At 33.3% G+C, this 25,206-nt stretch overlaps 2 protein-coding genes and 1 long non-coding RNA gene across 4 annotated transcripts; 1 reads left to right on the top strand and 2 right to left on the bottom strand.

Moving 5' to 3' along the window:
- The first annotated feature begins 4,780 nt into the window (after positions 1-4,780).
- Positions 4,781-9,276, top strand: LOC120252358 (putative inactive cadmium/zinc-transporting ATPase HMA3). The gene is given in 10 exon segments (XM_039260645.1): positions 4,781-5,033; positions 5,150-5,373; positions 5,458-5,721; positions 5,868-5,965; positions 6,210-6,465; positions 6,539-6,676; positions 6,770-7,097; positions 7,172-7,393; positions 7,395-7,581; positions 7,674-9,276. Coding segments are annotated over 9 exon segments (2,973 nt in total). The 5' UTR covers positions 4,781-5,033; positions 5,150-5,168; the 3' UTR covers positions 8,949-9,276.
- LOC120252374 lies at positions 6,963-7,677 on the bottom strand. Its single transcript, XR_005533912.1, has 4 exons — positions 7,542-7,677; positions 7,416-7,472; positions 7,165-7,242; positions 6,963-7,094 (listed from the first exon to the last, which is right to left on the bottom strand). It is a non-coding gene; the product is annotated as an uncharacterized LOC120252374 (long non-coding RNA).
- Positions 9,277-22,913: 13,637 nt separating the features above from the next.
- Positions 22,914-24,693, bottom strand: LOC120255998 (NAC domain-containing protein 92). 2 transcript variants are annotated; one of them, XM_039263778.1, is made up of 4 exons: positions 24,630-24,693; positions 24,232-24,526; positions 23,728-23,999; positions 22,914-23,599 (listed from the first exon to the last, which is right to left on the bottom strand). In XM_039263778.1, exons 2-4 carry the CDS (start codon positions 24,404-24,406, stop codon positions 23,111-23,113), a joined length of 936 nt encoding a protein of 311 aa, XP_039119712.1. In that variant the 5' UTR covers positions 24,407-24,526; positions 24,630-24,693; the 3' UTR covers positions 22,914-23,110. The 2 variants fall into 2 exon arrangements, with proteins under 2 accessions (XP_039119712.1, XP_039119705.1); XM_039263771.1 differs by lacking the exon at positions 24,630-24,693 and having other exon boundaries at positions 24,232-24,560.
- Between the last annotated feature and the right edge of the window lie 513 nt (positions 24,694-25,206).

The following is a 25,206-nucleotide window of genomic DNA, read 5'->3' as shown; positions in this document are numbered from 1 at the left end:
TTGTTAATATGTGCGTGCAAAATAAACATTTAGGCAAGTATCAATCTTCAAAGATTCATATTTGTATAACTTTGTTTAGTTATATATGCTCTGTCAGGACTATGCATTCGAATACTAATGATGATATTTGTATTAAGGCATTTCATTTTGAATTATATATTTTTATCATTTAATAGGCATTTATTTTGATATTCATATAAATCTTTGTGATGATATTTTAATAAGTTTTGAACATCGTAGTCTATGTGTATTAAGTTAAACTTTTTATTTTTTGTTGGATAAAGAGGAGAGCATTGGAAAGGTTTGGTACTTATACACTTAAATAATTTACAAATTGGAGCACCTTTAATTGGGCGTTAAAGGTTTATAAGGATTTGTATGATATATACTTTGAGAATGAGTGCTAGTTGAACACTATAAAATAATGGGAGTATATTTGACTCATAAATGCATCACTGGGATTGGTGTATTCGAACATGGCTCGCAACAATCCAATCACATAGGTTTCTCTTTGATTGTCAATGATTGGGATTGTTAGTTATGAATCTTATGATCATATAAGTAGAGACCTTAAACCTAAGATTTCATAATCACAATGTATTTGTGACGTCTAGTCTATTAATTAGAGTCGTTAGGCTCAGTTTACCTTTTGGTAGGGCCGACCTCGAAATGCGACTATGTCGGGCAAATAGCATTTGTGAGTGATCACTAAGAAAAAATTCGTAATCTCGGAAATAAACGAGTTAGTATCCTATGCAATTATAAGTATGTGAGATTAGAAGACATTGTCCTAGGCAGTCAAACTAATCGTGTGGGATACGAAGGGTAATTTGGTAATCTCACTCTACTATAGTTATTTGCATATGATCGAGTTCAGTGACTTTGACAATTACTATGGCTCTCACTCGATTAGGATACAAGAACGAAATATTTATACACATATGGTGATCGTAATTGGAAATGTTCGTAATAGTCTACTCTTTCGTGTTCAATTGGGTTACGACGTGAGGCCACGGGGCTGGCTAGGTGTCACCCGAATCCTTTGGTATCCTCCTATTGCCAATCGGAACGAACCTAGGGAGTCACGCTTAGAGTAATAAAGAATCATTCTTGTTTTTTAATGTAAGGGTAAAATTGTTAATTTACAATTTTATTTCATGGGATGAGTGAAATTGTAAATTGGTTCAGGGTTTTTGTCTTAAGTTTAAATTTTAATTTAAGTTGGATGGATTCGAATAGATAATCAAATATTATAAGGACTCAAAGTCAAAAGTGGTTTAGTTAACTTTTATGATAACATTTATCATGTTATGAAGGTTCATATTTTGACTAGGACTTCATAATTGAATAATGTTTATCATGTTTTATGAAAACTTTATAAATATGACTTCTCTCTAACCCTAGAATAAATCAATTAATTCTCTAGTGAGAAAATCTCCAAGCTCTCTCTTCCCCTATAACCTTAGCCGCTATTTGGAGATAAAGCAGATTGTTTCTTAATTCCGGTGTGTGATCTAGAGACGTGGAACTTTTATTCGGTGTTAAGAGATCTACGAGGGATAAATTCGGCACATCAAAGGAAAGGTTTTTTAAACATCAAGAGATAATTTTCTAGGCCCTTTGAAGTAAATTACGATGCTCATTAAATAGTTAGATCATATCGTAAATTTATTATTACTTCGCATGCATGTGATGATATTATTTAATTTTTGTGATATTAAGTATTATATTCGAACCTCAAAATCTAGTCAAAATGAGGGCATAAATGAGCATGCTCTACTTTTGTACACATCCCGTCCTCTCTTAAATTGAGGAAGCATTAGTGGTCTATTTTTCAAAAATAAAAAATAAATAAAAAAAAAACTTTGTTAGCAACACATATTTTAATTATTATTATTTTTTGAGCTGAGAGCACTTATTGAATTAATTTTTTTTAATATAATCTTAAAAAAGATATATTATTCTAAAATTTATTATATTAATATTACGACCATAAATCATATTTAATTATTTTACTAAAACATATTAATCTCAAATTTCACAAATACATTACTGATCTCCAAAACTTTGAATTGTTTCTTCTTTTATATTTTTAAATATCTTTATTTTTAAAAAAATTCAATTAATTAGTACATAAATTGACATTTTTCTTAATTAGTACATGCTATGCACTAGTCCAATGAAATGTAAGTTATGTAACTATCTTATGGACAACTTTACCCTCAAACTGGGCTTCCTAACAAGTACACAATTTTCATTGATCTAGTGCAGTGCACCAGGGACCATTTAGGAAATAAGTTAGTGTACCCAATACCTAATTACATATTATTTGATAAAAAAAAAATTCGTCTTTAAATACGTACCCAATACGTAATTACATGATATTTTTTAAAAAAACATGAACAAATTACGGACAAGATTTAACCCCTTGATATAGATGATTAATCAACATTACATTTATTAGATCTGACTTTTTGAATTCTCAAAATATTTTAATCAAGTAATATTAATTATTATTAATTTAAGAATCCTTCGAAACAAATTTAAACTAACAATGTAGTTAATTTGGTTGAAGGCATAATTAATACTTAATTAAAACTAATTTGCATTCTTTTTTAAAACTACAGAATATTATTATTATTATTATTATTATTAATTAATTAATTAATTAATTAGAAAGAAAGGGAAAAAGAAAGAGATATGATGTTTAGCCTTATGCATGCAAAGGATGGCAAAATCAAAAATTAATATTCATTCAAACATAACTTTAATCATAAAGCATGCTTTTCATGGTGATAAAGTGTACAATTGTGCCCTGTTTCTCTCTTTACTCTTTTAACTTTATTTTTCTCCAACAATGCACGCACTACGACATTCTAATTTGGTCATCAATTAATAATGACTTATTATTATTATTATTATTTTATTATTATTTTTAGCAAAAAAATTCACAAATTTACGTAGACATCCATTAATCCATTATAAATGTTTGACATGCGTTCACAAAATAATTACAGAGAAATTTGATTTTGAAATAACTTTCTACTAGATTTGAATTTAAATATAATTTATGAAGAGATTATATTTAAAAATTTAATTAGACTTGTTTATTGTTTACAAGTACATATATAAGCACAACTTTTGAGATGAAACACTATTTTTCATTGCTCCATCCATAGAGGTAACTTAACTCTATCATATTATTTTTAATATATATATATATATATATATGTAAAATCAAGTTCATATAATATAGCACATAATTTATTTAGAATAATTTTAATTACACATGTTCTTTTTCACTGTACATATTTTCTAAAACTATAATCTTACATTAACTTCTTCAAAGAAAAAGTTATAATAAAATTACAAGATCACAAAACCTCATAATCATCATTAAAAAAAGGTTAATTAATAGAAAATTTTCTATTGACCAAAGATATGTAGACAAATCATCAAAAGACTCTCCAACACACACATGCACGTTTATATGACATGATAATTTATCAATCTATCAGAGTTAGACAAATCAGAATGCTTTGAATGTTTATTAAGAATTCAAATTCAAATTAGAGAGACAAAGAGGATTGGCACTCCCAATCATCATGCATTAAACTTTAATTAATGGATTTCCTTTTTTTACTAAATTTTTCTTTATGTTAAAGTTTCATAAGATAGCAAACTTTCCATTCAAACATGATCACAAATGAATACCTCATACTTCCACTTCAATCTTAATTTCAATTAAGTTTGACAAATTAATTACTTTATTAGAACGTCTGTGAAGATCATTCAAATTAAACACTCAATTTTTGTATTCTCTTTATTAAGTTTTCAAGTGGTTGATGAACTCATCAAGAACAAAGACCCTTCCTTTTTTTTTTATATCATAATTAATCTTGTTATACTTATGACTAAGTAGATGTGATTAGTAGTGGAGTAGTTCATTCATCAATATCATATCATGCTTATGCCACTTCTCTGTGGTGGATTACAAGTAGTTTTAGATCATTTAATTAAATAAATAAATAAATTCTATTTCATTATCACATGACAATGTTCCCCTTGTTGGAGCGCATATATATATATATATATATATATATTATATATCATTCTTATTACATATATATGTGTGGCCATTATATATCCATATGAAATTTGAAAAAGAAGGTTCAATAGAATCCCACTTTTAATTAACTTTTTTTTCTTTTTTGCTCTCAAGTGTGTTAAGTGGGAGTTATCATTCAAATCCATTATTCTTCTTGATTTATATATATATACATGTTCATATCCCATGCATGCATGATGCATTAATTAACAAGAGTCTCTCTTGATAATTATTATTTAATTTTCACAATCTTTGCATTGAAGTGGCATCTAATGAATCATTAATTTATTCCTTACATATTCAAGAAACTTTAATAATAATAAATGAAAATATTAAGAGATAATTTACTTTGAATTAGTAGCAAAGTCATACATGCATGCATTATCAGTCCTTCGCTGTATCCTAATTATTTTATTCATTATATTTTGTTTTATTCTCTCTATAAAAAAAAACGCTTGACAGAACCCAAGATTCTTTGTCTCTCTCACACATTTTTCTTATTTGAACGCATGCTTTAGATATAGTTCATACCATCCCTTTCTACATTCTCTCTTTGCTTCTTCAAATTTTGGTATATTATTTACTACTTTGAATATTAATTTCGCCATTTATATATAATATATATATATATATATATATATATATATATATATAATATATAGGAAGAGACAAGCTAGTGTTTCACTAAGCGGTTACCTCCACCTGCACCCACTTTGATTTCTTTGTTTTGCCGTCTATCTTTCTTCTTTCTTTAATTTCTTCAACTTTCCTCTTTTTTATTGAAAGAAACAAATCAAGATCTTTGTAGTAGCCCTTTCAAGTTTTCAAGTTTTTATATTAAGTTGTTGTTGTGTGTGTGTATATATATATAGTTATATATCTTCTGTTCTTTGTGTATAGAGTCTATATATCCAGAGAAATTAAGGTTTGCAATATTAACTTCATGATTATCTTCATCTAAAGAGATTTTGAATTTGATGTTTCTGTTGTAGAAGGAATTATAACTGTATTTTTTTATTTTTTGGTTGGGTATGTATGCAGAGAGAAATTTATAAAAGAGATGGAGGATGAGAAGAGAAGCAAAGAAACAAGAAAGTATGAAAAGAGTTACTTTGATGTTCTTGGGCTTTGCTGCACTTCAGAAGTACCTTTAATTGAGAAAATTCTCAAGTCTCTTGAAGGTGTTCAAAAGGTTACTATCATAGTCCCATCCAGAACTGTCATTGTTGTTCATGATTCTCTTCTCATTTCTCAGCTTCAAATTGGTAATTATTTTACTACAATCTCTTCTAATTTCCTTTTTCATCATATTATCAATCATCATCCAATTATATATATATATGTTTCAGTGGAGGCTCTGAATCAAGCTAGACTTGAAGCAACAATAAGAACATATGGAACAGGAGGAGGGAAGATTATGAACAAATGGCCAAGTCCTTACATTTTGGCATGTGGAACATTGCTTATAATTTCAGTGTTCCATGTGTTTTTCCGGCCACTGCGGTGGTTGGCGGTGGTGGCCGTGGCTGTCGGCGTCTTGCCTATCATCCTCAGAAGCATCGCCGCACTCCGGCGATTCACTCTTGACATCAACATCCTCATGTTGATTGCAGGTCATATTACTTCATCATCTCAAACTGATATATTTCTTTAATTCCTGTTAAATTCAGAGTATCTGTCATATTTATGTATCATCATGATCTAAAATTAACATAATGTTAGTTATGAATTCATCTTAACATTTGGTAATTGATGGCAGTGGGTGGAGCAATTGCATTGAGAGATTATGAAGAAGCAGGATTCATTGTGTTCCTCTTCACCATTGCTGAATGGCTTGAAACAATGGCTAGCCATAAGGTCCTTCTTTATTTTATTTATTTATTTATTTATTTTTCTATATATATCTATCTACAATGTTTCCATTAGAGGAATTATCTTTCAAGCAGTTTTCTTGCTTTACATAATGAACAACCCAAAAAGGACTCAGCAACACTCTTTAATTTGCTCATCAAATTTGAGTGGACCATGCACTCCACTTTGTTTAGGTGCCAAACAGTTGCTCTAATTAATTCTAAATTTGTGTGGCAATTACTTATCACAGGCAACTGCTGGTATGTCTGCATTAATGAGTATGGCGCCGCAGAAAGCAATCCTCGCCGAAACAGGTCAAATTGTCGATGCCCGGGATGTGAAAGTTGATACAATTCTAGCTGTCAAGGCCGGAGAAGTCATTCCTATTGATGGTATTGTTGTCGATGGACGTAGTGAGGTTGATGAAAGAACTCTCACAGGGGAGTCCTTTCCGGTTGCTAAACAGGTCCAGTCTCAAGTTTGGGCCGGCACACTGAACATTGACGGTACACCATCGGACTGACATCTAACTGTTTTACAATTGACTATAAACTTAAGAAGATATACGAACATTTGCAGGTTATATTAGTATAAGGACAACCGCTTTGGCTGAGAACTCGGCCGTTGCTAAAATGGCGAGATTAGTTGAAGAAGCACAGAGCAGTAGATCGAAAACTCAGAGATTAATAGATTCCTGCACCAAATACTACACACCTGGTCAGTAATCAACCAAATTTGTAGAGTTGTTAAACATGTAAAAATTATTACCTGATTGATGGTTTGTTATAAAAAATATCTTTTACTTTGCAGCTGTGGTGATCATAGCAGCAGGAGTGGCAGTGATTCCCTTAATAACCAAAACTCATCAAAAAAAACATTGGTTCAAATTGGCATTAGTTTTGTTGGTAAGTGCATGTCCATGTGCATTGGTGTTGTCAACACCGGTAGCGACATTTTGTGGGTTGCTGAAGGCAGCAAGGAAAGGACTTCTTATAAAAGGCGGCGATGTTCTTGAAGCACTGGCCGGTATTAAAGTTGCAGCTTTTGACAAAACAGGTACTATCACAAGGGGAGAGTTCACTATCTTGAAGTTCATCCCAATCAGCAACTCCATTACTATCGACAAACTTCTTTACTGGTAAAAAGAATTTAACAATTTAGATTTGTTTCTGTGTTGTTGGGAGTTTGGTAGTAAATTGATGTACCTTTCAGGGTTGCAAGCATTGAGAGCAAGTCAAGTCATCCAATGGCATCTGCACTTGTTGATTATGCCCGATGGAAATCTGTCGAACCGAAACCAGATAATGTGAGTGAATTTCAAATTCATGCTGGAGAAGGAATCCATGGACAAATTGATGGTTGTAACATTTATATTGGAAATAAAAGAATCGCAACAAGAGCAGGTTGTCCAACTGGTAAAATTCTGACGATGAAACAATGTGGAGGAAGGAGTTACGGTCGGTTATGTGTTCTGTAATGCTGCGCCGATTGGAATATTCACCTTATCAGACACCTGCAGAACAGGAACTGCAGAAGCCATCAGAGAGTTGAAATCTTTAGGTGTAAAAACTGCAATGCTTACCGGCGACAGCATAGGAGCAGCCACGAATGCCCAGAACCAGGTATCAAATCTCCAAAACACTTGTATTCATATTTGTATTCTTTGCCATTTTTACACTGCAAATGGGGTTGAATTGTTGATTGTTTTCGACAGTTAGGGAATGTAATAGAAATGATTTATGCCGAACTGCTGCCCGAGGACAAAGTACGAATAGTTGGAGAACTTAAGGCGAAAGAAGGGTCAACTCTGATGGTTGGAGATGGAATGAATGATGCACCTGCATTAGCAATGGCAAATGTGGGAATTTCAATGGGCATATCAGGTTCTGCAGTTGCTATGGAAACCAGTCATATAACTCTCATGTCAAATGATATTGGCAAGATACCGAAAGCAATCCAACTTGCAAGGAGGACACATCGGAAAATCATTTTGAACATTGTGTTCTCTGTGATCACCAAGGTTGCAATCCTCATCTTGGCTTTCACCGGCCATCCTCTCCTGTGGGCTGCGGTCTTGGCCGATGTCGGTACATGCTTGATAGTGATTCTGAATAGCATGACTCTGCTAAGAACAAAAGATAAGACGACGAAGAAGAAATGCTGCAGTTCAAAGAACAAGTTAAAAAAAGCATGCTGTTCTAATGAGAATAAGCACCATGATCATGGTAAAGTGCATAAACATGGCTGCCATGAGAATGAGATGACACACAAACATGCTTGCAATGAGCATGACCACCATGATCACGTGGAGGTACATGCACAAGATTGTCATGAACACAAGGAGCATGACCATGCAAAGGCGCATGAGCATGGTTGCCATGACCACTGGGAAGAGGTACATGCAGAAGGTTGTCATGAACACGATGAGCATGCAGAGGATCATGAGCATCACTGTCATGATCATGGGGAACTACATGAACATGAATGCCATGGATATGAAGAACCACATGAACATGAATGCCATGAGCACACAGAAACAGGAAAGAAAGGACATGAGAAGATATCAGATTGCTGTGGCGGGGAATTACCGAATAAGTCTCATTGTTGTTCAGAATCTGTTGCAAAGGCAAATGAAGAACATCTGATCAGAATACCCTGTGCAGAAGAACGATATTCAGAAAAGCACAATCTGTGTGGCTGCAAAGAGGATGCAATCAGGGATGACGCCTGTTGCGCAAGAGCACCAGTAATAGACCTGAAGGCACAGAGCAGCAACTGCCTACACCTGAACAACAAAAATCATGAGATTACTGTACATTGTTCAGGAATCAAAAACAAGTGTGGGAGGGATGCACATGCAGGATGCTCTTCAGTTGGAATAAGGAGAAGAGAGGTTGCTAGGTGTTGCAGGAGCTACAGGATGGAATATCGAAAAAGAAACAATTGTTGTAGAGGTGCAATGCACCCCCCAGAGATTATTATTGAGTAGGGAAGGTAACAGAAGAATGGAAAGGAAACAACAATGACTGATAGTAACCATTTTTGGATGCTTAGTCACTGAAGCATATGAAGGAACTTAAGAACATCAAGAGTTCATCATCTGAAGCATAGAATCTGTAGGGAAAAAGTAGTTTGAACTTCAGGGATGTTAATTATAATCTAAGCAATATATGTTTCAATATATATATTTTTCTTCCCATGCAAATTTAGTATCCAAAGCAAAGCATGCCAACTGAAATATATAGCTGCAATATGTGTGCATGAATTGCACCACAGAATAGCACTTCCAACTATCTATGAATTGTTAAAAAAAAAAATCAACTAGTGCGAGGAGATGATGAAAATGAACAACTTTGCTAGTGGGCCAATGCCCACACCAACTATATTGTCTAGCAGGACTGAACTCGGGGCTCTTAAATCCCTGCAATAATACTTTTCTCAGGGCTCTTAAATATCCACAATAATATTTTTCTCAGGGGTCAAAGCTCAGCATTAAGTCCCACATCAACCTCCCTTTCATAGTGGGCCAATACCGCTGAACCAGGAAAAGAATAATTGAAGGAAAAAAAAAACAGAACATTTGAAGAAAAAAAAAAGACTTATCTGCTCAATAGACAAATTTTATAGCATTCATAGCTGACTGAATCTTATTCCATCACAGAAATTCCAATGATTTGGAAAGTTAGTGCAGTGCTCCTTCTCAACTTTTAAAAAAAATGAAAAGCATGAATCTACATCAAGGAATTTTATAGGGTGAGAATGTCAAACAATCAGAACCCATATCCTAACTATTCATTCAAGATTATATTCCTGAAACAAGACAAGCATTTATTCTGTGGGACAACCTTGCCCATATTCCTGGCAGAAATAAAATCTATGAGGATTATATAGAAAATTTTGGGAGAATTTTCCCAACCAGAACTGGGTATAAATATCAGTAATAACATTGAAGAAGATGTACTACAACTGAGAAAGAAAGAAGGAACTCTTACAGTGTTCATCGATGAGCCTGGCATGAAAAGGCAGAGAGTGGAGTTCAGCCAGGAATGAGTCGCTTCTTCTAGCGACCATGACTGGCTGATGTGTGCTCTCTGTCTTCTCATGTAAGGCTTTCACATGAATTAAATGATGCTTGAAGCTGCCAATCAAATAGTAGATGCATCATTCACAAGACAAGGGGTATTTGAAATCAAAACTTTCCCATCCTTATATTTATCATTCATGTCTAATGAGATTTTAGCTGCTTCAATGAAGCAAGTTTTTTTCTCATACAAAGACAGTTTGAGCATGAATCAAGTGCACAAACTATTTTATGTGTTCTTACCACATGCATGGAGGATTAAACATGATGTTTACAAATCAAACAACAACAAATATTATAAATAAATAACTCAGCACATATTATAAAGAAGTGTGGAAGAAAGCATGGCTGCTCATCTTAGAGCAGCATGAGGAACAACAGTGTATTTCTTAAAAAACACAGCATCAATGTGGAAAAAGAAACAAGCATATTATTAATGATAACAATCACACTACAGTGGGTATACCCAAAGAAAATTTATGACATGATCACATGTGACCTATTCTGTCTTGGTCTATTTATATAAAAAAAGAGGTTCTCCTCTCCCTTCTACTATCCATTATAATTTTTTTTTTAATTTTCATTCTCAATCTTATAATTTTTTAATTAGTTATCTTTTTCTTATCTATGAAAACAACTTGTTTTACTGTAGTGATCTTCACTCATGGTTCAGAATATCTATATATACGCCCACAACCATGAACACTTGTTTTATTAAAATTTTCTCCACTTCTCTGAAAACAATGTGATTAACATGTATATATTTACATACGAAACATCATTATGAAAAAGAGATCTTGATTCATTGGCTAAGGCTAGTTGATAATAATGAAGAACATTTTACAATGGATAAGATGGCCACCTCCAAATTCAAATACAGCAAAAGGACTTTCTTTTTTTAAGAAAAAGAGAGTGGATAAACCATAATGCAAAAGGAATTCAAAAAACAAAACCATATTTGATAAAAAAAAAAAAAAGACTGACATTATAATCATTTATACCATTGATATTTGACAGAATCCAATTCCATCCAAAATTCAATGATTTCTAAGCTAGGGTGCCTTCTTTAGGATGAAAAATTCTTTAGGATAAAAAATGAAAAAAATATTGAATCACACATAACATGAAGGTAGAAAAATAGAAAATTCAAGTGGCAAGTAATTCATAGATTTGCACTACTAAAAATACAGTGCAAAAGGAAACACAAACCTCCAAATTCAGCTATTCGTTGTCGATGTCAAATTCTAGATAAGCCTCTTCCATATCTCCCAATCCATTCAAGATTATATTCTTATAATTTGGTAAGAATATATTCAGTAGAACTGCTTCAGCCAATCAGAAGAATATTGGAAAGCAGGCCCACCAACAATGAAGACTAAAAGCGAAAAAGAGAAAAATTGTACATGAAAAACATGCAAAGGGGACTGGATTTTATCTTATTGAGCAAATCTGTGGTAGTGTACTTACACACCCTCATTTAACCTGACTCTCTCTTAACATATTTTACTGTAACATATAAAATAAATAAATAAATAAAGTTAAAAAAATTTCAAATGAGTTTGATAACAAAATTGAGCCCATAGCATTCAAGATGCACTCAACAAAGAATCATATAGAAACATAGGTTGATGGCTATAAATATGGGTACTAAAAATTTAAAGATGTGTCATAACTGAGAGAAGACAGCAAGGAGTACTTAACAATGTTCATTGTAGAGCCTGTCATGAAGAGGCAGAGAGTGGAGTTTAGCCAGGACTGAGTTGCTCTAGCTACTCACTTCCTAGCTAACCTTAGCTCTCTTTCTTCTCATGTGAGGCTTTCACATGACTTGAATGAATTCTGAAGCTGCCAATCAAATACTAGATACAACATACATGATGTGTGATTTACTTCATCATTAAAAAAGCAAGAGGTATGTGAAATCAGGACTTCTTTTTTATCTGAAATGAATTTGAATCAATGAAACGAGTTTTCTCATGCAAAATACTTTTGAAATAAGGAACAGCGGAAATCTATTAAAACAATGCATCATCTTTTACACTTTCTTCAACTCTTTTTGTTCATAGTGATAATGTGAAACGTAAAATTCAATAACAAAAAAAGGGGCATAAAACAATAGCCTCCAATAAACTTTTAACAAAATACTAGTATCAGTAATATTTTCAATATATTGACACATCTGATCCATTTGCAAAAAGAATGACTGAAAGAAGAAGATGTACAGAAACATAAGGCACTAAATGAACAGGGCAGTCATGAGCACAGTAAGGAATATATTTACTATTTAAGCAAGAGCAAGAAAAAAGATTGCTGGTGGACTTACAGGAGAATTAACACTCTTTTTCAGGCAAGCCAAGAAGATTGTGTTAGACATTGACCACCCACTTGCTCAGGAACATTTGGGGAAGCACATGCAATGCTCACATGAAAAATAGCAGCACTTGTTTACTCATGAAAGGAAAATACAAGGAAGAAGCAGGAAACCCTGAACCAGCATGAGAATTAGAGACAATAACAATGAATTCCATAAGAGAAACAGGATGGAGTGTGTAAAAATAAACAGAGGATTTGGACAATGTCTCAGAAGAGCAAAGGCTAATAGTAGACATTTCTTGTATCAGGACATCCAACTTTGGCATAATCTTATGTATTCAAATTAAATAATTTTCTTATAAAAAGAAGAAAAAAAATTAGAGTCATATGCATTGAGTAAGTAAGAAGTGGAGAAATTGAATCCGAGTACAGGATAGAACTTGCAAAATTTCCAGAAAACCAATCATGAGATTTCTAGACAAAAATACTGCCTAAAACAACTACTGTAAGATGGCAACGCAGCAAAAAAAAAGTACTTATATTGTCGGTGATGGAAGAGAATCCTTAATAGAGTAAAGAATTGATATATTTACAAGCAGCACCATTTGAAGGCAAAAATCTATATTTATGTACATTGTTTTATTAAAATCATGAAATATTAAGCACAATTAGCATGGAGTCTACTATTTCGGTGGAGTCTACTATTTCGGCCTGTCTTGATTCTTGAATTAGTAGTCCACAAAACTTTTCTTTCATCAAACCTAAATGAAGTAGTGGCTTATAAATTTATCATGTCTTTTGAAAGGCATAATATAAAGTAATTAAATAGAATTTACATGCTGGTGATAATCAGAAAATCTATCATAAAAAGGACATCCATTGCCAGTTCTATAAACTGTAGCAAAAAAATTGCAAATATAACAAGATTTTTATTTGGATTTCTCACTAGAAAAAATGCAGAGATTTTCTAGGTATTAGTAGCCAGTCACTAGATCATATGGCAATTAAAAGTCAAAGTGAAATTATTCCAATATAAAGAGACATGTTCCAGTGAGATTTGAGACAATGAAAGTCATATAGAATCTGATTCCATCCCTGATGTTTTTCAGGAAATCTAAAGATAGCATGGCTACAAACCTTTTGGAACTCATGCCTTATCAAGCATCTTATCCCATTTTGAAATTGGGCTATTCTGCAGCAGCAAACCAAAGTCATAACATGGGTATGAACAAAGCTGATTTATTCATTAGTAAGGCTGAAGTCAATGGAGGTACTATTATGAAAAATTTAAGACCTAAAGCTCAAGAACTTACTTATCCTGGGAAAAAACCTATTTGTCATATAACAATTCTATTAAAGAGAAAATCAAAGTTATCTTTAAATGAATCAAAATTCTAAGACTTAGATTTCTATTAAGACAAAAAAATATATAAGATAATAGATAAAAAAATATGGGACAAAAGTAATCCACTTGGTTTAGGTCAATCCTGAGGGAACACTAATGCATCTCAAGAATCCAATCCATTGCCAAAAGAACATTCAAAGGGAGGTCCTGTAGTGCAAGTGGCCAATTACAGCAGAAACAAATGGCTTCAGTCAATGCCACCTTATCTGGAATAATCAGAAAATTTCACATCCACAACAAAAGTGATCAAGTAGGATTAAGGAAAAGAAGATCCATAAAAGATAAGAGAAGAATAAGAGATGATTGTGTTTCTTAAGCATATAATACTACTCTAAGCATGTTGATAGAGCAGGACAAAATTGTTGAGGTCCACCATTCCATGAAGATAGATGTAGATGGTAAAATCTAAGTAAATATTGTCCACTGCTCACATAAGGTTACTACGTGGTTTATCTACTTTTTCTCGAAAGAAAAACAAAATGCTGAACAAGAAGAATTTAACCACATGGTTGCTGCAATGCCGATTAAGCAAACATGACAGATGCATTCACATGAAAAGGACATAAAACATGATACCAGAATAATCATGCATACCATAGATGAAAGTCAAATAAAAGGATATTAGAGAAACATAAGGATCATTTTGTCAACGATCAAGGGCTATAAATACCAATACTAGCACCAGAGCATATGTGTCAGTTCAGAAACCTTTGCTCAAATATTGATAAAAAGGGGGGAATTCTGATAGTGTTCATCAGAGAGACTTACACGAAAAGTCAGAGAGTGGAGTTCAGCCAAGAATGACTTGCCCACACTTCATGAACAATGGTGTGAGGGCAGGTCATTCTTCGCGACTTGGCTCTCTTTCTTCTCATGTATGGCTTGTGCATGACTAGAATATGCTTGAAGTTGCCGATCAACAAGTTATAACAAATGCAGTAAAAGAAATATGGTGAACTCCATCATTGACATGACAAACGGTATGCAAAAAACAAGGCTTTCTATAACTTAAGCAAGCAAATCCATGCTTCATGATTTTGCTTTTGTCCTTATTACACCTGTTAATAATGTCCAAGTAACCACTTATGTAACATTTAAATAGAAATTCTGTGAAACAAACAAATCCTTTAACACAAAACCTTTTATAAACTAGAAGGAAATGATGATGGCATAAAAGAATTAACATTTGTACTTACTTAATTAGTCAATAAATGATGTTCTGAACATTTAGATTTATGATATGATAACAATAGAACTTATATCTAACAAAACTCTATGCTCCAGATATTTTCTTTTATAAATATCGACAAATCTGATTAGAACGCTAAAAAGTTAAACATAAACTAACAGTTATGGACAAATGAAGCAACGCAACAATGGTCACAGATTGCCACAATCATACAAAACTATATAAGTATGGTTGTGTTAAGATCATTAGATATCACAGAGAGGGCTGCATGGCAGCATGAGAATGACAAGGGACATGAACATGAATCATAAGATTAGGAAAGCAGAAGAGGGAGAAAAATGACTACTTGACCAAGTGTAAGAAGCAAAATTACTGCATGGGTTAACCAGATAATCATAGCGGTTGTGCAGAATCAGTTGAGAATGCACCTCAAAAATGCTTAACCAGGAGCACTTCTTAAGCAGCTCCGTAATATCTTAAGTTTCTCAAAGAACATTCAGCAAAGCACATTTATGAGCTGAAAAGAATGTGGCAAGATGGCGCACTTGGAAGAACATTGCCAAGAATGCAATGAGAATCTGTTTGCACATGTACAGAAAAGAAAATGTATTGAATGAAATAAAGGAAAAGAAAAGAAAATCTTTACAATGTATTTTTTTTTTTTGTTTGCTGATAAACAATGTTTTCTTCATTCAAACAAATACAAGGTTAAACATGATTTGATTTGGTTGGTTTGCTAAAAGGACACTAATTTTTTTGGCATCAATATCCATTTAATAGATCAGATGCACCATTAAGTCACAGAGCAAGAACATGCTAGTGTTACGAAGCAAAAGTCAACTTAAATATTTGAGGTTGAACAGTCATATGCTGCATTTGAAATGGGATCATTTTTTAATCATAGAATCTGATTCCATCCCTGAGAAACGAGGAATTCTAAAGCTGGTGCAATGCACCTACATGGCTTTTAGAGGAGCCTGTAGCCCACATCTGGGCAACACAAATGCATCTTAAGGATCTTGTCCATTGGCAGAAGGGCATTCATTCTATTAGGGTATGTGGCATAAATGGCCAATTGACAGCAGAGCCTAAATTCATAAATCAATGTTACTTATTCTGAATGATCGGCAAATTTATGAAAAAGTGTTGGGAGGACAAAAAGATAAGTGAAGAATAAAAGAAATTTGTCAGTCAAAAAGGACAAACGAGTTAAATTAAATAGTTGTACCATTCCATGAAAGCTACATGCTAGAGATAAAACCACGCTAATACAAATTTGACACAAGAGGGTAACAGAGTGTTGTTGCGGCCATTTGTCAGTGCATATAAATAATTGCTCATAAATATTCCTAAACAACTTAAACAACTTTGTCTTTCTAGTTTTCTAAAAGACAAAAGGCTATACCTCTTCAAAAAGGATGCAGGCCCCTCATAAAAGAGATCTTCCAATATGATAAAGAAGTTAAGATAGATTGCAATAAACACGTGAAACTCGACAAAAGTAATCAAATCTTCTTATATAAAGCAAAAGAAACAAAAATAATATCATTTTAACCTTGCCTCTGGACTTAAGGAATATTCACACTTCATGAAAGGCCAACTAAAAAAATCTCTTACTTTCTGAAACTACAAAAAATTTGAATATTTTCTGAGGTACACAACATCCTGAAGATGATGCAAATTAGCAAGTGTTTTCTCAGCATGCTGAGAACAAGAGGCACTTGTTTATTAACAGAACAATGAGCATTTACCACGAACGGAAAAACTAGTCACCATCTTAAAAATATGTAGCCATGTATTCATGCATTCAATATAAATATAATTTATATTTTTTATGTGTTTAACAGAATATGGAGAAGACCAAAGTAAGAGCAAATACTAATTTAGAAGAAAAAAAATGTAAATTGATCTCAGAGTGGAGAAAGGAACAATCCATTGCCAGCTGGTAATGCATTCAAGTATGTGGAAAGATCAATAAAGCATATCAATGACCCTATATAATGTGAAAGGACATGCAAAAGAAGTCACCAATTAACATCACATTGCGGCATTAGGCTGTTAAAAATAGAGACCACATAAAGTAACAATCTAATATAAAGACTAGCCTAATATAAGAGAGACACGTAATGCAAAAATATGAATATGTTTAACATAGACAGTATTAGCTAACCTCAAATAATCAGCATATAAAAAGACTAGACTAATATAAGAGAGACACGTAATGCAAAAATATGAATATGTTTAACATAGACAGTATCAGCTAACCTCGAATAATCAGCATTCTTTGAATCCATAACAAAGTGAAGAGCAACAAGAGAGGAAAAAAAGCCAATGGAAATCCAAGCATTACACTAGTCTATGCATGTCAAAGGAGAGCAGTACAAGGTTATAGAAGCCTAACATTCTAGTCAATTATGTCATACACATGACAAATCATGACTAAGAGAATTATAACACTTGAACACTTTGATTTTCCTTATCATAAAAGATGTTGGAAGATCTCTGTTAGTTTTAGAGTAAGATAAATTGAGTGCCGCAGCAATTTCTATCAAATAAAACATAGAAAATGTTGCAAGAGAGCACTCAAGAGAAAAGATCAGTTAAGGAGACAATGACATGAACATGCCTTCTAGCCATGCATGTGGTTCATGAAAGTCAGCCTGTTCTTTATCTCTACCAGATTCTATTCCTACAAGTTAACAAGCATCTCACTACTTCAGTGGGCGCCCAAAGGAATTCCACAAGAGTTGAAGAGATGTTTTCAACGTCCACTTGTTCAGCAATTGGGTCATTTGTTAGTCTCAGTAGGCTATAAATATGGATAATGGCATTCAGAAAGTTGTGCTGAAATATGGAAAGAAAGGATTTCCTGCAGTGGTCATCAGGAGACCTGGCGTGAAGAGACAGATAGTGCAGCGTAGCCAAGAATGGCTTGCCTGCTCCTGGCAAAGAGAACAGTGCCTTTAAGGCAAGTCGTTTGCGGCTACGTTTGGCTGTCTCTCTTTTCACGTAAGGCTCCTTCATGACTTGAATCATGCTTGCAGTTGCAGCAGCCAATCAATCACTTTATGAATTCAATGCATTGATATACTCCAGATTTGGCATGGCAAGAGGTATAATAATGCAGGATTTCCTCATGCATTTGTGTGGAAATCATGTTTCATGAATTCTACTTTGTGGCCCGTCATGTGGGTTTGTGATCTTTAGAAAGAAGAAACATAGTTTCATGTGTTGCACTCCAACTAATTGATGACTTATTATACATTTAAATGAAACCTGCATTAAAGCTGTATAAAATTAAAATTGCAGACAGATACTAGAAAGTTTCAGATATTTGGAATCAAATGAAAAGGTTATCATAATTAAAACATTGGTTTTGACTTGTCTATAAAATTTTATTTGCACTTATTCTCCCCACAGTCTCCTGATATTCTTGGTCATTGATGTTAAGAATTTATGAAGGTAATGAGCCAGGTGAAACAAAGTAGATGAATGAAAAGCAAAGTAAATATTTATGATCAAAGCACTACTGTGGGCACATCCTTATGTGAAAGGATGCTACATGGTTGTGCTCAGCAACATCTGTGCAAGCAAAGATGAGGACAAAGAATTGAAACAGAACTGAAGACAAAAGAAAGTCATTACCAGAAAGTGGTCTCAGTTAAATTAACAATCATGTTACTGATTTGTGAAATGTTTCAACTCACTTGCTGATTTGTTACATTTAATTGTCTCAGTTAATTGATAATCAAATTTTTCATCTTATATTCAAAACAGTGAAATCCTTGAATTTATGGCTCAAGAAACTTGGGCTCATAGTAGCCAACAAATGCTCTGAAAATCTATGATTTTCTGGGGTCATCAATATGGCAATCATGATATAGACTAATTTGTAAATCAGGAAATGGAAGGACGAGTGTTTAAACAGTTAGAACAGTTGCACAGTTTAACATGCATGGTAAAACCTTTTTAAACATAACAAAATTTGCATAGCCACAGTTCAACATCATACAAGATGAACAAGAACAAATAAATTTATGAGGAAATAAAAAAGATTCCCAAACTCTCCTTTTGGTTGAAATTCATATTGTCTTGACCTACGGAAGGAAACATTTTATTGGTAAGATGAACAAGAACAAACAAATCTATGCAGGTCAAACATTGTATGATAAGCATCATCATGTAACTCTAAAAGATGAAGCAAATGACAAGGCTATGCTCCAAGTAGAAATCAAAGATCTCCTATACATCAGTTTCAAATCTCAAGCATCAAAAGCTAAAATGTTACTAATAAGTTTACTGCTATGGCATGCTTGCTCATGATTTTGACCAATTTCATCTTTGATTAAATTTAGGAACCCATCACCAACGAAAGTGTAAACTACATTTGAAGAATCTCTACATTATACCAAACCACTTTGATAAATGAAAAGAGGGCATTAAAAGGTTTGTTATTTCCTCTCTACAAAAAACCATGATGCAGTTTTATGTGAGACAAAGTATCTCAATAACGTAATATCGACCAATCAGAAAACGATGAACATGAAAGTTAGTATTCACAAAATTCATAATTTAAGTAAAAATGCCAAGTTCAAGACTCAAATACTTACAGTTACAGCGGACAGAATCCAATTAGGAGTTATAAGTACCAGGCTGCTTTAGCATTATGCATACTTATAAAAGCAAAACCTACACATAAAGAGCCCACCTATAAATATAAACAACAATATCAGTAGTAGAACACCGAACTTGAATATGAAATATCTCACATCTTAAGAAAAGATGCAATAATTCAAAAAAAAAATGTATGTGCAGAAAACTTTGGCAGGCATTTTAGAAGAAAAGTGAGGAATATTTGGGTCTTTTCTCCATCATAGTTGCCCTTGCAAGATTAGGTACCAAGCATGAGGACCCCAATTGTCAAATCAATATTCCATTGTCAGGACAACGAGTATATTTCAGAAGACACATGGAAGCAACCTCTCTTGTTTTACTCTCTAAATGGAAGCATGTTCTTGACATCTGCTTTTGAACCACCCACAGGTAAATTGAAAAACCACCCAGAGAGGAAATATAAAAATAATAAAGCATGGCAACCGTGCACTACAGCATGCTCTTTTAAGCAGCAAATATCATATCAGAAAAGATAAGAAAATATACAAAGCATCTCAATTATTCTTCATTGTCAACCAAAGAATGAAACAATATGAGAACCAATTATCAACAAGCCTGGCCTGGCCTGGCCTATATATATTCTGACATTAGTATAGTCCCAAGAACAACCAAAACTTGAGAGGCACAAGGTGAGTGTGCAACAACATACAACTATACCCTGATATATAGCTCATTGCAGAGACTTACATGAAGAGGCAGAGAGTGGAATGCAGCCAAGGATGACTTGCCGCCATTTGGATACAAAGAATTAGTTAATATCAAATTGTCGGTGGGTTGTCCTTGGCTACATCTGGCTCTCTTCTTCTCATGCAAGGCCCTTCCATGATATTTAATTATGCTTGCAGCTACCCATAGAGTGACAGTGTTGATTGGTGTGAAAGAACTTTAGCCATCCAACCTAATAGCATTTGTTGCAGGGTCTTAAATGGATTAGCAAAGAGTGCTATGTAACCAAGGATGATTTGCTGGCATTGGACAACTTATAAATCCTTAGTTGCAAAAAGCCAGCAGGTTGCCCTTGGTTACAACTGGATCTTTTCTTCTGAAGCAAGTGCCCCATGCAACACAACCATACCAATGGAGAAGAAGAGGGCTTTTTCTGACAATGTTGAGAAACCCAATTTGTCTTTCTAGTATCTACCTGTCTGCTGAAAGTGGCGTTTGAGTATCTTACAGGAATTATCTTTTATAAATTCTGAGCAAGAAAAATCTAACAAATAAGATAAAGAAAACTGTCTATTTGCATTACAAACAGGTTTATTTCCCCTACTAACCAATTTGCATTAGTGATTCTGCAAAACATATGTCATTTCTTACAAGTATGGGCACAAACCAATGTACACACTGACATAAAAGTAATGATAAAAGTGGCTCAGTGTTATCAAAAAGAATTAATTGCTCTCTTAAAGAATCTAATTCTTTTTCCAAAAACCATTAAATTCCTTAGAAACAAAACCACTCTACATTTCTCAAACGTCCTGAATTTGCAAGAAAAAAGGGAGCATTGCAACCTTTTTTCTTTAAAATGCCACTTCAAGCTCAACTCTTTCCATTGCACGCAAATCATGATTGTCCTACAGGAAGTAGATACGGTATACTGCCTAACACAGGTCAACATAGCCAGTAGCTAAACAATATTATTCGAAGTATAGCTAACTAAGAACAAAATAGATGCTATAGCTAGAAAAGTAAGCCAATGACAAAAATGATCATTAAGCATCAGACAATATTGGAGAATAGGTGCAGATATTAAACATGAACCTATTAGGTAGGGTTTTCTAATTAACATTATGCTCCAGCAGAAGCTTAAATCAAATATCAATCATTCTGATTTTGAATCCCCATAAATAACATCTCAGAATAGATATATATATATATATATATCCTGATAATGAAAGCTGCTTCACAACCATTCCAACCAAAAGAAGAAGAATTATTTAGCCGCTTTATATACATCAAAAGAGAGATAGAAAGCCAAAGATGAAAAGTCTCCATTTACCATAATGACAAACAAAATTTCACAAACCACTTTGTCAACAAGTAAATTATTCAAAAACTACACAATACCCACTTCAAATTAAAATGACAATATGAATAGTAAAATTACATAGTTACAAATTTGTAATTTTAACAAACATCAACATAGAAATCAACCACATTCAACTAAACCCTAAGCAATTTAGTTCCCAAATCAAAATGATAGGTATCATCAATGCCGCCCCTAAAAAAGGTTATTCTAGGCTGCATTCCATTCAATCTCACTAAAAAATCAAACTTTGAATTGCTTACCATGAAACAAACTCTGGAAATCAGAACAAGCGATGCAAATTAGAGAAACGAAAACCACCAACGAACTGAAAAGTAGTAAAAGAAAGAGAAAGAAATCAATTGATTTGAGAGATTGCGGGAAAATGTGAGAATTTATAATGTGTTGATCCCCAGAACGGTTATTTTCGCGCCAAAATTGCGTTTATTGGGCCTTGGCCCAAGTATTGAACTGGCCCATAACCATGTACGGAGGTACGGATAAGACCCATGATGTGCGCACATCTCAAAGCATGAGTCTTATATGCAAATATAGTATGAAAAAATAACATTTTTTTTTGTTCTTTTTTTAGTAACTAAAAGTTTGGCCTTGGAAAATTTTGCCATAAAAAATTAAAAAATATTTTAGTTTGAAAAAAAAAATACTTTTATTTCTAGAAACATTTCACATAAATGCTGAGATAAAGACTTTGTTTTTGAACATATACAGAAACACCGAGACAGAGACATTATTTCTAAACACATTTTATATTGATCTTAAAAAAATATTTTATTATTTAAAATAAGTGATTTATATTCGGAAAAACTAAGTTAGTCTAGAATCTAGAAGTTCTTCTGAGTCATAAAAAAAAATTAATTTTTAAAATAATTAATTTATTGCTTATTTTGAGAATCTCCTTCCTTCATCTTTGAAAATATTTAATATAAAAAATATATATTTTAGTCTGAAAAATAAACTCAGTGTTTATCTTTTAATTGGTGGAAACATTTGTTTTTCCCCATCATAAAAATAGTAATTTTACTTTTAAACACCCGAAATTGATCCAAAGTACCCCTTTTTTTTAATAAATTAAATTGTTCTCAATAAAAAAAAAACCCCCTTTAATGTGTAGATTAAAAAACAAAACTAATTCACAAGAGTGATTAATTAAGAGCTTAGAGCATACTTGATTAATAATTCCTGATCATCAAGTTCTCAATATGAACAACAAAAATCTACAACCAAAATAATTAAAACTATCTCATGACTTAGCAGACGTACAGTCTCATCAAACAAACAAGCTATATATATATATATATATATATCCTCCATCTATTATTTTGATGGAAATTATACAAATTAAGTAACTAAATCAAACTCCATCTAAAGGATCATTATTATTATTATTATTATCATTACTAAGTATTAATTAACTACTATATATGAAGATCACTTAAAAGAGATCAGTAGGAAGGCCAATAACCCTCTAATAAGTCCATGCATGGCTCCATGTTTTGGAACCTAACACCATTCAAGCTTCCTGCATTGCCTGAAAGAATGCACTCAGATGGCACTGCAGGAGCCACCTCTCCTACAACTCCTTGAGCTTGGCCTACAGTTGCCGGCATTGATCGAAAACCCTGTGGTTGTGCCGGTGGCACGCCGAGGTTTAAATTAAGGCCGGAGAAGGCGGCAACACCAGGGAAGTTGAGTTGAGGTTGTATCGGCGGGAGTACACCCGGTGTCCCTCTCGCAAACCTTGTTAGCTCCGCGAGCTCAGCGTTGCTCAGATAGCCAGCACCGAAGCCGAAATTATATAGATCGGCTTGATTTAGCGGTGGCGCGAAGCCCGGCCCCATGTTTAGTGAGTATGAATGAGTTCTTGGCTGCCCGGATGGATACTTCTTCCCTCCGGAGCTCTTCATGAATACTCTGCATGCCACCCACTCATCCTGCATAAGATTGATGTGAATATATATATTAATTTGGTGTTAAGATATGTTTGATGAGTTTAAAATTTATATATATATATATATATATATATGTTAAGGATCAGAATAAGGAAATGAAGATATATAACCTTGTTAGGTTTGAGAGGGGATTTGGAGGGTAAGCGATACTCATGCATGACCCAATTGGTTTTCTCTCCTCTAGGGGCTCTTCCTTTGTAGAAGACTAGTGTCTTTTTCATTCCTAGAAGCTCAGATGAGTTGCTACTAAAGATCTCCTTGTCTTTGCCAGTTGTTTTCCAGTAACCGGCGTTTGTGGCACGGTTTGTTCGGACTCCGGTCGGGTATTTTCGATCTCTTAGACTGAAGAAATACCACTCTTTCTCACCCATTTTTGCTTTCCCTGTTAAACAAGTCATGTACATGCATGTTTTATTAAACTTGCACTTCTTTATTTAATTTTCATAACTTAAAAAAATTAATAGAAATTAAAGCTCAATTCAATATTCTAGTTGTACTCTGTTAATTTAACAAGAAACAACTATCAAAACTTAATTAATTTATAGAGAGATCGATCATCAATATAATTAATATAAGCTAAAAGGATTAATTAGAAGATATATATATATATATACCTGGGAGATCCCATGGCTCAGATTTGTTGAGATCCACATCTGCAATTGCTCTTGCAGTGAATTTGGAATCAGAGATCTTGTTTGTGAGATAATAAGTAACAAGCTCTTCATCAGAAGGATGAAACCTGAAACCTGGAGGCAGTGTCTCCTCCTTCACTCCTTCTCCTCCTTCCATATTGAACAATATGATTAATACTGAAGCACTAGTCTTGCACCAGTACTATATATGTACCACCTTTTGATATATCTCTGTAATTAAAGCTTCTTATAATTAACTTCAAACTTGAATCAAACCCTGAAAGAAGAGAGATTTATAAGTAACCTTGAATCCATATATATATATATATATTTATTTATTTATTTATATATATATTTAAAGAAAGTATGAACATGCTTACCAGAATATATAGAAGATTAATGGTTTATGTTGCTGGTTAACAAGGAAGCAAGAGGGATGGCAACTTCTTTGAAGTTGTAGGTATGTGAGTTGAGAGTTATTTAATTTATTTAGGGTTTGATGTATGATCAGGACTAATTAAGGAGTCTCTTTCTTGCTGACATTTTCAAAGAAGATTGAAGTTTAAGCTTTTGTTTTTATGAGGTGAGGATGTGCATGTCTGTGCATGTGTGTTCCTCAAGCTCTTACCAACTAATTAGACACCCTTTTTTCTTCACTACATTTATTTATTTATTTATTTATTTATTTATTTTCTCCACTTATTATTTCTAACATTACAATATTAATCATATAATCACAAAAAATCAAGTATTGTACGTACATATGCATGTAATATGATTCATATTCATTAGATAGTTTGATATCTATTGTATATACATTTGTTCTTGTTGCATTAATTTATGTATTTATTTTTCTTAAAACCTTTTATTTGAATGTATTAGAATATTTTTCAGTGGCAAAGTTAGTTTTTTTCTTTCTTTTTATTTTAAAAAAAAAAATGTGGAGAAGCCACTTTT

The sequence above is a fragment of the Dioscorea cayenensis genome, chromosome 3 (assembly GCF_009730915.1).
Source record: "Dioscorea cayenensis subsp. rotundata cultivar TDr96_F1 chromosome 3, TDr96_F1_v2_PseudoChromosome.rev07_lg8_w22 25.fasta, whole genome shotgun sequence".
NCBI lineage: Eukaryota > Viridiplantae > Streptophyta > Magnoliopsida > Dioscoreales > Dioscoreaceae > Dioscorea > Dioscorea cayenensis.
Note: the sequence above shows the minus strand (reverse complement) of the source record. Positions and strands in the feature narration are given on the sequence as shown.